Source organism: Rissa tridactyla, chromosome 2 (genome assembly GCF_028500815.1).
Source record: "Rissa tridactyla isolate bRisTri1 chromosome 2, bRisTri1.patW.cur.20221130, whole genome shotgun sequence".
Taxonomy (NCBI): Eukaryota; Metazoa; Chordata; class Aves; order Charadriiformes; family Laridae; genus Rissa; species Rissa tridactyla.
Genome location: NC_071467.1, coordinates 92,792,130 through 92,805,665, shown reverse-complemented (window position 1 = coordinate 92,805,665; position 13,536 = coordinate 92,792,130). Strand labels below are relative to the sequence as shown.

The 13,536-nt window shown below is 37.5% G+C and overlaps 1 protein-coding gene across 5 annotated transcripts in view; it reads left to right on the top strand.

Moving 5' to 3' along the window:
- Positions 1-13,536, top strand: part of LYRM4 (LYR motif containing 4) — a 90,081-nt gene that overhangs the window by 19,974 nt on the left and 56,571 nt on the right. For all 5 annotated transcript variants that reach the window (XR_008464881.1, XR_008464884.1, XR_008464883.1 and 2 more), the window contains exon 2: positions 2,916-3,036. Coding sequence is in view for 2 of the 5 variants with exons in the window: in XM_054191670.1 (XP_054047645.1) it covers positions 2,916-3,036 (121 nt within the window). In the remaining 3 variants the exon portion in view is untranslated. The remainder of the gene's footprint in view (positions 1-2,915; positions 3,037-13,536) is intronic.

Here is a 13,536-nt window from a genome sequence, read left to right as displayed (position 1 = left end):
ACAACAACAAAAAACAAGTTCACTCTTTTAGTAGTTTGGCCTTCTGTCAGGTTACCAAGTTGGACTGGCTCAGCTCAGGGCCAAATAGCAGACTGGCTGTGCTGGTCTGAAGGAGGCAGTGGGAGGGTTTGTGCTTACCAGGGCAGGTGGCAAAATTGCAGCAGCTCCCCTTCAATCACGTAGGCTTAAACTTATTGCCATATGGTATCCCCTCAGTTCCTTTGTGCCAGCTTGGGTAAATAATCATTCATAAGGTACAGCAACCATTTCACATGCTAGTATGCTTTTCATCTGTTGCTCTGTCTTCAGATAGTCCTTTTTTTAAGGTTAATGTTGTAAAGTTTTATGAAGATAGCCATATATTCTGTGCCACTGGCATTTTGAGCTGTACCTTCAAATGGTAAATGATTGGTTTATGTGTTTATCCTTATTGAACTGAAAATGCACACCATTAGAGTAGCTGATCAGCTGACCAGTCTGTTCATCAACCAGAAGATCTTTACGGTAGTAGTCTTTAAAAAAAACCAGGAGATACATGTCTGAATGAACAAGTTCTTTTCATAGCATGTGTATTTTTACTGCATGTTGCTACACAAGTTACTGTACTTTCAAAAGAGCTCATGGACTTGCAGCAATATCACAGCCCTAATGTTAGTACTAGCTTTTAGTACATGGTCAGTTCAGAAACTCTTGAAGCGAAGGTTTGGAATTCACACTGCTCACAACTGTTATTGGGTGTAAAAAGTTGTTCTTTAAAAAAAACAAGCATCCCCCCCTAAAACTGCCAGTTTGTTTATATCTTAACATTTTTTAGATAATTTTGAAAGAATTTGAGTGTTGGTGAAATGTTCCCCTGGCACCTCTCAGTGGGGAAGAAAGGATGTTTTACAGTCATTATAGTATTGGGTTTGAGCTTGGAGTTCAGCTCATCCTTATTTTAAGTGATATATTGAATCTCAATGTAACCTTAGTAAAGACTAGCACCAGAGCTAGTCTTTGAAGTGTGTTTAGAGAATACTGGAGATATATTGATTTAGCTGTAGAATTAAGATTGGTTTAAGGCCTATGTAAAATAGCTTAATTTGTGTGTTAACGTTTATAAAGGTTTAAAGAAATTGTAAAAGGAAAAAACAGTGCAACTTTCTGACTATAGATAAAAACTGGTCTGATGATGTTTTTGAAGTACATAGCTTTTCCTTCTCAACAACTGTTGGGTATAATGAGAGGAAAAGAGAGAAAATAGAACAATTAATGCACCATATGTACAAAACAAAAAAAAAACCAAGTGTGTAGGTGTTATACTGAAAAAGAATTTGTTTGTCCCGTCTATCTTTTTTTACGTAGATAGCATTTATTCATTTGTATTGCATTTTGAAAGACTTGCACACAGTAGTGGATACTTGCTGTTTGTTGTTGTTTTTTCTTTTGAGCTAAATACATATATATAAGGTCTTTGAATCTTTCAGAAACCCTTTCTTGCAGAAAATGTGACATGTGTCTGCGCAGTTTAACCCTACATATGTATATGGGGTGATTTAAAATCAATCCGTTATCAAGCAACAAAATTATATGACATCTTAATGATTTGGGGTTGTTTCTTTTCTAGAAGAATTAAGCAGCTTCCCCTTCAAGTCTTGCTAGGACAGCAGCTGCAGATGAGAATGAGCTTCCATATTTAATACATTCTATTAACTTCACACATACATACAAACACACACTCACTCACTTACGCACCCCAGTGTCACATTATAGGTGAACAGGCCCTAATTAAAAGCATGCACCATCTGCCGGTGTGCGGCAGCAGGGTGGCACTCCATAACCATCCTGATTCCCGTGATTGAAATGTATTATTTATGAGCTCGAAGAGAAAATATGCTGCTTGGCGGGTGGACTCTGCATTCAGAGCTGGATAGCACCATCTAACGGTAGGGAGTGCCACTGGCTATTCATCTTTCCTCCTCTTCCTCTCCCCTCCTCAGCCCCCTCCCCCAGTATTTTTATTTTTCAACATCGTCTTTGGAGTTTTTTGTGATCGTGTTTCAGACAATTTTGTCTCATGTTTCACTTTTATACAAGACTGAAAACAGTTGTTGAAATATTACACTATTTGTGGTGTTTGCAGCAGCCTTTTTTTCTAATTTTAATGCTTTTAATGCTACTGCTCATTTATTTTAATATCGGAATTGGCCTGATTTTTTTTATTGAGTAGTACACTACAGACTACATAAAAGTTCTTTACTGGGTTGAAAAGAAAGGGGAGAGATTTGGAGATAGCTGCAGCTTTGTACCTTCCTCTCTGAAAGCAGAGACTGTAATCTCTTCCTGCTTGCAGAGATGGATGAGGAGGTGTTGGACTGAGGGGTGAAATATACTTTGTCAGGAGAGGAAGGGGTGACAAGGAAGTAGCCCTTTTTGTTACAGTTGGTCCATCAGTCTACCTTTGACTGCTGGATTACGAAGTCAGAACTGGTAATACCATATAATGTATTTAGTCGTTAGCTCAATGACCTTTAGCGTATGCAGAATAAGAGTAGTTGCACTGATTCAGAATAATTTGGGGGATGATTTTTTTGGTTTGTAGGCTTTTTGTTATGTTCTTGAGCTTTGCGGTATCATGCTGGACATCCAACAGTATGTTTACAGCAATAACAAGCAGTTAAGACTGGAGTGATATGTGAAATATGAAATTTTTCTACAATAACTTCCAGTAAAACCACTGTTGTTTAATTAAAGAATCTAGTCACTGTTTCAACTCGGGCAAGACCATGAATAAAGAGATACCTGTATAAAACTGGGCAAAATATATATGTGTGTATGTATATTTATTTTTAAAAGTCAGCATGTTTTAAAGAACATTGAAATGTCATAACTGTGGCACATCTATGAATACACATCATCTTATTGTTTGTGTTTAGAACATATGCCATCAGAAGGATACGAGATGCCTTCAGAGAAAACAAGAGTATAAAGGATTCTGAAAAAATAGAAGAACTAGTGAATAAAGCCAAAGCAAACCTAGAGGTTATACGTCGGCAGGTATGTTTATTTCTCTTATTATATTTAAGAGTTGCACACTCCTCAGTTAACTGTCTTATGCCACTACGGATGGGAAAAACAGATCCTTGCTCAGAACATCTCTGGATGAACGGTACTTTTTGTATGTCTGAGTTTGGGATGGTGGGAAATATCTGTTTATCCATGTTGGTTGCAATAAGGGACTAAGGGATGTTTGTTCCATTAACTGGAACAGGCCTTGCTGTCAAGTTTATGTGCTCTTCTGTTACCTTTTCTGCTGTTTGTTTTACTATCTCTTCACTCTGTTTCTTTGTTCTGCCCTAATTTTCCTTTGAATCTGTTTCCTCTAGCTCATATGTATTGGATTCCTTTCCTCCTTCCACCATAGGTTTAGAAAAGTGGTTGTGACAGTCACTCCCGAATAGTCTTGCCTTCTGTGTTTGTTTTTCCCCACCTCCAGATACAGTGTTAGAACAGTAGCAGAACAAGAAAATCCTAAAGTGAATGAAGTAAATGCTGGCGAAATGCTAGCAGGGTGATAGATTTTTCTTCGGGAAAAAGTTGAGTCACTGCCAGTATTTTTCTCTGACCTTATCTGAGTAGCATTTATAGCATATCTGTTCCTTTCATTGGGTACCATATTATTTAGACATGAATTATACTTCACTGAACTTTAGGTACTTTATTACTTCTCATATATGCCCACTGTCTATCCACAGTAACCAAATGGAAATTTGAAGAAAGCAAGCTTCTACGCCTGAACTTTCTAAGAGCACTTCCAATGCTTGAGCTGTCCCTCCTTCCAAAATCTGCACTTACTGATACCAGTCATAGTTCAGTAGTACTTACATTAACTATCGGATGAGTATGTGCACCTGTTCCTCCGTGGTCTGTTTTTAACATGAATCTTTTAACAACCAGCAGGTCAGTTAGCTGGATTCTTATTTCAGTAGGAAGTTGGGCCCTTTGATTTGGCAATTAAGTATGAATATTTTGGTGCAAGTTAAAGTGTTTCTTTGGAATTGCCTCTCCCAGGAACAGGTGTTGTTTTGTGCTACCATAGCTTTGCTTGCTTTCTATCTTTTTTTTTTAACCCAAACACTGCTATTTTTGTATTTTAAAAGTGTTTCTCAAAGAAGTAATTCAGATTGGATTGACTCAATGCAATTATTTAAATGTTGGGGGTGTTTGTTCTGTAGGCGATGAGTAGCATTTTCAGCTCCTCTTTTTGAGATTTTATCTTGGAGAGCCTTGATATACAATATCCTCCAGGGAAGTATTAGAGGCCGGGGAACATAATGAAGGAGGGGCTGTTGCAGGAGAAAAGTCAGAGATCACTCAGAGCTGAGCTAGCAGTTAGTTTATTGAGTTCTAATCAGTAAATTTAGGTATGTAAAATGTTTAATAAGTGCAGATGGATCGGCAGTCAATACTCTACTATTTACTACACTTAAAGTTTGTGTGGGATACAAAGATTATTGCTTTAGCTTACTATATGTATATTAAATGTTACATGCATGCAAAAAATGTCCTTTACCAACCCATCGATGTCTGGTGTCAGGTAAGGGATCTCTCAGCCTTGAGGGGTGACTTTGAGAGACGTTCCCCTGTTCAAGGGGAGATCACCACTGCACAACCAGCTGCTGTGGAGAGAGAGCTCAGCGGACCCTGATGGCTGCAGATACTTACAGTGTAAAGTGTCTAATTTGTTGTCAGATTTTCTGGTGTGTTAATGCAGTTTCAGCTGCTTATCAGCCCAGACTCCAGCCAAACAATTTTTGTGGGCATTTAGTGCTGAGTTCTCACTGATAGCCTCACACAATAGGATTAACTTTAGTTAGGCCTACCTGCTGAGCATCTGCCTGGACCAAAGCTCAGTTAGTTTAAAGAGGAGGAGCGCGTCCGTCACAGGGGATGGCAAAAGATAAGAATGCACAGGGTCAAATTCTGACACTTACAAAATCTGCACCAAAGAAGTAACAATTTGTGGAAGTGGGATCTCCCACAGTAAAATGCTACAGAAAATCTCTTCTAGATTGTGCCTAAGATTAAATTTCTCTCAGCATGTAAAAAAAAATGCTCTGTAATGGTTGTAATTAAGAATGTAAAATTTTATCTTTGATAAATCAGGAAAACATTAGTGAGGCTACCCATGAAATGGATGACTGGAGTGTACTAAATTTATTTTTGTTTTAAAAGACCTTAACTGAGACCTACTTGGCACAATTCTTTTATAACAGCATGTACTTCCTTTTTCTGAAGAGAGTTCAATTTCAAGGTATCAGAGCACTTGAAATAGGTGGGAAATACTGTTCCCACTTAATAGATATGTAACTGGGGTGCTGAAATGAGGACACTGATTTGTAGCACCTTAATGTTTGGGCTACCCTGGCTTGATGTGGGTAGGATGAGCAAGAGATAAATATTGTAAAAAATAGCAACACTGTCTTAAAAGTAAGCTTTTCATCAGGATTATTAAAAACCTTAGCATCTAAATTCATATTAATATTTACTTGCTGTCAAATTCAATCATGCTCTGTGGGGAAAAAAAAATCATTCTTGCTCCCTTGTTTAATTGAAGATATAAGTAATGAAGTCATCTGACATTATTAAGACTTTATATTTAAAACTAACCAAGCATAATATAAAGTGCTTTTATTTTTAAATGCAGAAGCACTGAAGCAAACGTGAGATCTAGCATACTTTTTTTTTTTTCCACTAAGTTTAGGGTTTATTATGATGTAGCGCATCTTGGTATTGCTGACTTTTTCATAATGTGTTGATAGAAATTAAATAATATCCCACTTTGCTGACAATTTGTTGTTACTCTAAAATCAAATTTACATTCACTTTACATTCTAATTTATGGTTTAGTCATCAAAGTGACCATTGAAGTGTAAGGTTCATAAATAGCTATTTGAATCAGCCTAGTGGGAAATGTGAAATAGTGACAGATTACTGTCATTTTGTTCATGTCAGTCACTGTACAATTTGCTTGAACGTTATAAAAGTAGCTTTATAAAGCTGAAAAGCATAGAGGAACATTAATCTCTGCCTTAGTCCTCCTCTGCTTATTATTGGTTTTGATTTAAAAATAGTCTGGCTAAAGGAATGAACAACTGTGATTCTTTTCTCAACACTGTGAAGGGTTTTTTTGTGTGTGTTTACTGTGTAAACAGCACAATTTGTGGTGTCTTCCCTGTAAAGAAGGGTGTTGTGAGAAATGCATTGTCACAAGTAAGTTTGAAATAGAAAGTTTTAAAAAGTTTTGAGGCTCAGTCTTGAGGTCCTTGGAGGATTATCGTAACAGCTATTCCCCAGCTGTGCTAGTATGACTTCATTTGTGAGTTTCCATCTCTATTGGAATATGTTAGTGGTATGAGAATTTGCCCTGAAATGTTACTGCGGTTGCTGAGATTCAAGATTTATAGAAGGCACTTTGAAGATAGGATAATACTGAGTGTTTTGAAGTATTCGCTAGTTTTCTTTGTGGCATGCTCTCTCTCAAGTTTTTAACTGAAAATATAAAAGTGAAATTCAAAAGCTGTATTGGACCTGTGTGCTCTGATTAAATTCCTGTTTTAATTTATAGGACCTCATTCTTACATATTTGTCCACAGTATTTTCTCCTCAGTTTTAGATTGTAGCTGGAAACTACTGATCATCTTGTTGTACAGCTAAGAAGGATTATTTTGGTTTTTCTGGCAGCTCTGAAGGCTTTAGTATCAATTGTACGCGTTTTGACATCACACAACTACAGTACTCTTCAGTAAAACAGTTTTGATATTTCACAGCCTTTTTTTTGTGCCTTTAAATAATCCAAACTGATGAGAATCATGGTTTGCATAAACTTTTAGTAGGGAGACAGAAGCAGCACCATAAGCAGTTAGACAGTCAGGATGTGTGGATCCGATTCCTTTACAGCTGGCAGGTCATCGGCGTTTTCTAAGAGAACAGATGAACTTTTCTTTGTCTTTTGAGTTCGAGCTGTTCTTCCTCAGGCTTGGCCTCTTTTACTGTTACCTTCAGATGTGTAGAAGAGTGAAGGAACATGATTTCAAAATATGAGAACTCCAATAGAAAGGTTCCACTGATAATGATAAATATTGAGTACTTGCAGCATTCTTCATGTTTGCAACATGTTATAAGTACATTCTAATCTTTGCAATATTCATTTATTATAATTTTAGCTCCGCTTCTTTTAATGAAATGTTTCATGACTGTGCCTTGATAAAAGCCTGTGTCATACTTAGTGTGAGATTTTGTCTCATATTCTTGTGTTTCTCTGTATTTGCTGTTTCTAGTAAAAATGGTTAGTATGGTCTTGTTTTGAAATTTGTGTAAAATAAGAATGGTTCTTCTGGATCTTCTTTTTTCGCAAGCCAAGTTGCCAGTGCAGCTATGTGTAGCCACCTTCTTGAGGCGTTCATTAGCAGTATCTCATCTTAGCAGTATCATAGATTCAAGTAACAGCTGAATGGAAGTGGAAATGATACTGAATGAATGTACTAATACAGTACTCATATTATTGTGAACTGATAATAATACAGCCACAGCATAAGGAGGCATATTTCTGTTAATCAAAATAGTATAAATATTAAAGCATGTTCAATAAATATTAGCAAGACAAGCAATTTCAATTACAGTTATTCTAAAAAACAGAAGGTAAAAGTACTTTAGTTTACTGCATCTGCTTTGGATTTTATTCCTCATCCTTTATGGTTTTATCAGCAAATACTCCCATTGTTTTCCATTGTTCAGTTCTAGTAATCCTGTGATTGATTTGCAGGAATAGCAAGTAAATTAGCGAATGCCAAGGTGTATGTATTACTGGACTGAAAGCATATTGTTGAGCATTCAGGGGACTGGTACCAATTTACACAGTTGTGAGTGACATTGGAATGGACTGTCTCAAGGAACTTCTCAACCTCCAAGAAATAGTCTGTGCATCTGAAGGTACCCGCGTTTATACTGCAAAGCACTGTAGGCTAGACGCCCTTAGCACGAGAAGGTTCATTACGACAATTCTTATTAGTAGTTTTAGTCTCAGGCTACAAGTCATATTTCTGTCTAATTTTTATGAATAGGTAAGAAAGTTGCAAAATACTGCATAATATATTTGATTATGTTAGCAGCAGTTTTGAAGCCAAGAGGAAAGAATAGTTGGAAAAGCTCTTTAAGCACAGGTAAGTACAGGGTGCATCACCTACACCACTGTTCAGGAATACATATAATATTGGTAAGTCACGTTTTCCTGCTGGCAGCCATTTGTGTTGGAGCTCTAATATGATTTTCTCTTGTCAAGTTTGTCACTGCAAGGAATTTTTAAAATCACAGATTAATTTACTGCTCTTCTTGAGAAGATTCTTGAATTTTATTTGCTTTTTTTTTTCCCCCAGCTTCAAATGGCAAATATTTATTTTATCACGAAAATTTATAGACTTACAGTTTTTATCTAAGAGAAGTGTCCTTGGAAGTTGGTGCTTTTTTACTAGTGTCATATATTTCTATCTATTACAGTTGCACCTATACATTCCAACCAGGATAGAGCCACAGAGAGATCTATTCCTACCTCTCAAGCCATTTAGTTTGTTAAAGCAAGTATGGACACAGGAAAGAGTTTTCAAATGCCTCATTCACAGAGGAAGAGCAGGACGTGAATGGCATAATCAAACAATGGACAAAGTTTCTATTAAAAGAGTTTTATCAAGTCACTGCACAGGATCAGTTTTTGAAGGCAATCAAGTATCTATACACTTCTAAATACTTGCAATGACATCTAGAATTTAGCAAATGGTTGGCATGATCCTCTTGCACTTCGTTTGCTTCTAGCCTGTTGAAATACTGGTAGTCGGTTTTTAATTGCTTTAGCAGATTATGAGTTCTCACATCATTGGTTCCCTACATGCGTTTACCAAAATTACACTGGAGGCTTGTGGCAAAGCCAAACACTGACTTTAAATCGTCTGACTTTGGTTTTTAGGAGGCACTGGGGAGATTTTTCTGTGGATTTCTTTTTTTTTAATTCCAAAGATTATTTTTTTTCTTTCCTCAAGGTCATTTAAATCCTTTTTGTTACGTTCAAGTTACACTTACTTTCCCTGGGATTTGAAAACATAACTGAATAAATAAACATTTGTATATTTATTCTTTTATAACAGTAGCCTACAAGGAAGAATATGATTAAGAAAGCAACAAAAATCTTTAACATATGTTAAGTTTCAGTGCTCTTTACCTGGAAAGAGACACACATGCAGGTGGAGGAAAGTATAACATAGGATTAATAATACCTGTCTTTTAGTAAACAAGAGAAAGCTTGAAATTGAAATTGGGAGGCACTAAATTCAGAGCTATACTGGTGTTGTATTCTAGTAGGAAAGTAAATGCATTTTATGTCCAGTAAATATCCATAAGGCTGGGAAGGAACAGAAGGAGGAACAAAGAAACAAATGTAATAGGAGTGACTTTGAAGAAAGTTTGGTAAATTTGAACAGAAACCCAGGTGAATCAGAACTTGGCCCTTCGCAGGACGTGTGAGGTCCACTTCGGCCAGCCTTTTCAAATAGCTTTTTCCTCTTGGCATGTAGGATATCTTTGGAGATATGCAATATTGTAACAGATGCCAAAAGCCCAGAGCTGTCATATTGGCTTAATTTCTAGAATCTGAATGTGCAGGAAGTGTAATAGACATTTTACCCGTCTTCAAGTGGCTTGGCTCTCCAGGTTACACCTGTGTGAGTCTCCAGAGCAGTGTTACTCCTTAGGCTTTCATTTAACTCTCCTGATGGAGAGCAAGATTGTATTTTCACAAGTGATTTGCTGCTGTTGGCCCTGCTGACTAAATTGCAAGTGGCAGTTTCTGCCTGCAATATTAAATACCAAAGTAGACCCTGCACCGAAAGTAACCTTTAGGCTAGAAACAAGGGAAAGTAGTAATTCAGAGGTAGGATGAGGCTTTGTCTTTCTGATCTAAGAGTCTTAGTGTGAAACACAGCATATGATGTATGCAGTAACCTTTCCTAAAAAAAAAAAAAAAAAAAAAAACCCAAAAAAAACCCCAAAACTGTTGAGTGTTGGCAGCTTCTTTTAAAATACTTCAATTATCTGTCATAAAGAGCTGTCATTGTTTTTGTTACATGTATTTAGTGGCTAATCCAGTGAGGTTAGGGCCTTATCATAAATAATAAGTAGTTATCTGATGCATCCAGAGCTCTGAGCATCTGATGTTATGCAGAGGAGGGCTGTGTGAAGGACAGGAGAAGGACTTACTTTCCTAGTAAGCAATTTGGCGTGGCAGTATGTCACATCCAATCAAGTAAATGCTAGGTGTAAACTTCCACACGGAAAAGAGTAAGTTCCATCAGTGTCTGGCTGGTCAGTGGCTTTTTCAAACAGCAGCACTGATTGAACCAGTCTGTGCTGAAGAAAGCTCCAGAAGGAAGGAAAGCTCACATTTTCAGGGAGATGTGCTCATCTGCCTCTTGTCCTTTCGTGCTTTCTGCTTTCTTGTGTTTGGTGTCTCAAGGGCTTCTGCCCAGTGTGTAAATGAATACAGTTCATAGGGGTGGCTGTTGCGACAAAACTTCAAGGGGGCCTCTTCCAAATAAGGTAACAAGAAGCGCATGTGTGTCCTAGTATAAACATAAAATATTGCCAACCAAGGGAAAGTTAGTTTTGATCACAGCTCAAATGACTTCTGCCATGTTTCTAATCTGACTGTGTGATCTTGAGTTGATGCTTGCCAATCTTGTTTGTAGTGGTGCCAGTTGAGGGAGGGTTTGAAGATTGAGTTTCTGGCATTAAAGTTAATTAACAATTGAGCAACTTTCTGTATTTCTTGTTGTGTGGTGTCTGCTGCAGAGCAGAACATTTTTGGAGGCTCCCTTTTTTTCCTGAATAGGAAAAAGAGAAGTATGGTGGTTTTGTGTGTTATTTATGAAATGTGTAACCCTGTAAAAGGCTTGCATATGTATTGTGACTTACGTTCATGTCAGAACATAGCTCTCTCCTGAATGTCCACTTTCAGTGGTGTTTTTATGGGGTAAACCAGTTTTAAGTACAGCTAGACTAGACCCTGAGGAAAAGAAAGGGATTGCTGTTTTGAGGTCTTTTCCTTTGAGGGAAAAAAGTGAGAGAGACAACAGTGCTGTTATTACAACAGTGATCTCTGTTTTGATCTCCCACAGTTTGTTGGTTGCTTTTTAATCTGTTGTTTTAGTTTACTTTCCTTGCTGAGAAAACTTTCCTTCCTGGTTTTTTGCTGTTTATTGAAAGGAGACAGTGTCAGGTTCACTGGCACCGCAGTTGAGCAGGCAACACTTCCCTCCAGGAGGAGCTTTGGCACATTTGTCTAGTGCCTCAGATCCCCAGGACTGTGTTCTGCTGCCCTTGAACTGCAGTCTAATTCAGGATGATGATGTTGGTGTTGATGCCCTCGCTATCCGACAAGTCACCTAGTCCTGTAGCTGTGGTACAGTGGGTTTTTTTAATGACGTTTTCTCCCCCCATGCCCAGTCATCAGTCTCTCAGCATATTACAGTTACAGTTTTTCCCTGTAAGGAAGAAGGAGCATTTTAGTTCCTGTTTAAGCTACTTGCATTCTTTTCTGGCCTTTTAGATGTCCATGCTTCTCCCGACAGCACGTTGAAAACACAGTATGTAAAAATCTGCCCCTGCTACTCTAAATTAGATGCGGTTTTTTGTTTCTTCCAGATAGTTTGTCAAGTCTAAAGAATTTATTCTCATATTCATTCTCAGCATAAGGACAGCCTGCAAAGAGCTCTATTTGTCCTATTTGCTCCAAGAATCTGGCTTCACGATTGCTTTTCATTTCCCCATCTTATTATCTCCGTGCTTCTTTTGTTTGTTCAGTCACTAAAACTCTTCCATTATCCCAGTTGCAAAGGTGTCAGTTGTTTTTTATTTAAAAAAAAAAAAAAAAGGGAAAAAAAAAAAGCCTTCTTCACAGTCCTCTGTGTCTGGTTTGTCTGCATACATTATAATCTTCTGGAGGTCCATTGAATACCCCTGTGGCTTAGCATAGCACCAAATAAGGTTTCTGTCACTAATATGATTTGAATATGCAGCCAGGTAAATTCACAGTGATCTAGTTTTATTTTGACAATAAACATAAACATATGCGTGGCCTTCACATAAAGCTCTTTCAAACAAAGAAGCTTTATCACAGGTGTGTTATGTTTAAATTTTAACTTTTTTTTCAGTAATTTGGATTCTGTCTAGTCTCTCTGTAGTAAGCTGCTTGTATTTGAGGCAAATGTGTTTGATCCACGAAGTTGCAATGAAGACCGAGCTTTAGGGAAGAAAGTTGCTAGACTCCAACATCAGCATGTCTGATCCAGCCCTTGGAAGTTTAAGCAGGGAAACTGTTTTCCAGACAAATGTAGAGAGAAGTTTAATTAGTGTTTACGCAGTCTCCTTGGTACTGGTGCATTGCTGCTGTCTTTAGCGCTGTGCTTTCTGAGGTGAGCCCGAGTTTTTTTTGGCCATTAAAAGCTATAGCTGCAGTGCCCTTCATCTTGGTGACAGGCATTATGCCAGTACATTAATTCTGAAAGCAAGTAAAAAGAGGGAGAAAAAAGGAGCCCAAACTCTTACAGTCACATTTAAGTCACAAATTGACCGATTCCTGTTGTTATTCTCCCTGGGGTGTGTCAGATGCATGCTTCTCCCCTTCCAGGTATGGACTGCCTCAACGGCTTTCCTAGGCTGTTGGCTTTGCAGGAAGTGAGCCATTACTAAGCAGAGTTTCGAGTTCACCTTTATAATTTGGTCACTTGTAGAATGTACCTAAATACATAATCTGAAACAAAGATCTGCTGTTTATGCTGTAAACAAGGTCTTGTCCCTCACCAGGGCAATTATGAACATTGCAGTGTAGTGACTAAATAATAGGTTTATCACAGACTTTCTCCTATGAGCATAACTCACTTGCTGAGCAGTTGCTTTGGTAGTTTTTAACCATGTTTTCATCCAAGTCTATAGTTAGTGAGAACATTATATGACCTAATCACTTAGCCTTTCACGCTACTGCAGGTCTTGTTTGTAATTCTGTTAATTTTGTTGTTGACCCAATGCTTTGGTTATGTGTTCAAATGATCTTAATTTTAATTGAAAGTACTTTTTGTCTCACAGCAGTTTAATTTCTATGCACATTTGTCAGTAGTGAATACTTATTGGGGGTGATTACTCTCTAACTGCTTGTGCCAGTATACCTCTGGGAGGTTAATCAATCTTGTGCTTTTTAATTGACATCAATAATGTGTTTACATTTATCAATATTTCTTAATTGTCAAGTTATAACAGTGGAACTTCAATAATAAATCATGCCAATAGTTAAATTCATACATTAGATTTTTAAGAGTCTCCTTAAGCAGTTTGGCATGTTGTAAATTGCTTTTAAATTATTTGTATGTATGCTCATGGGGGAAGAGGAGAAAAAATTGATATGCAAAGCTGTGCTGTAGAATAATACTGAAAAACTAACCCATTGACAATAAAATA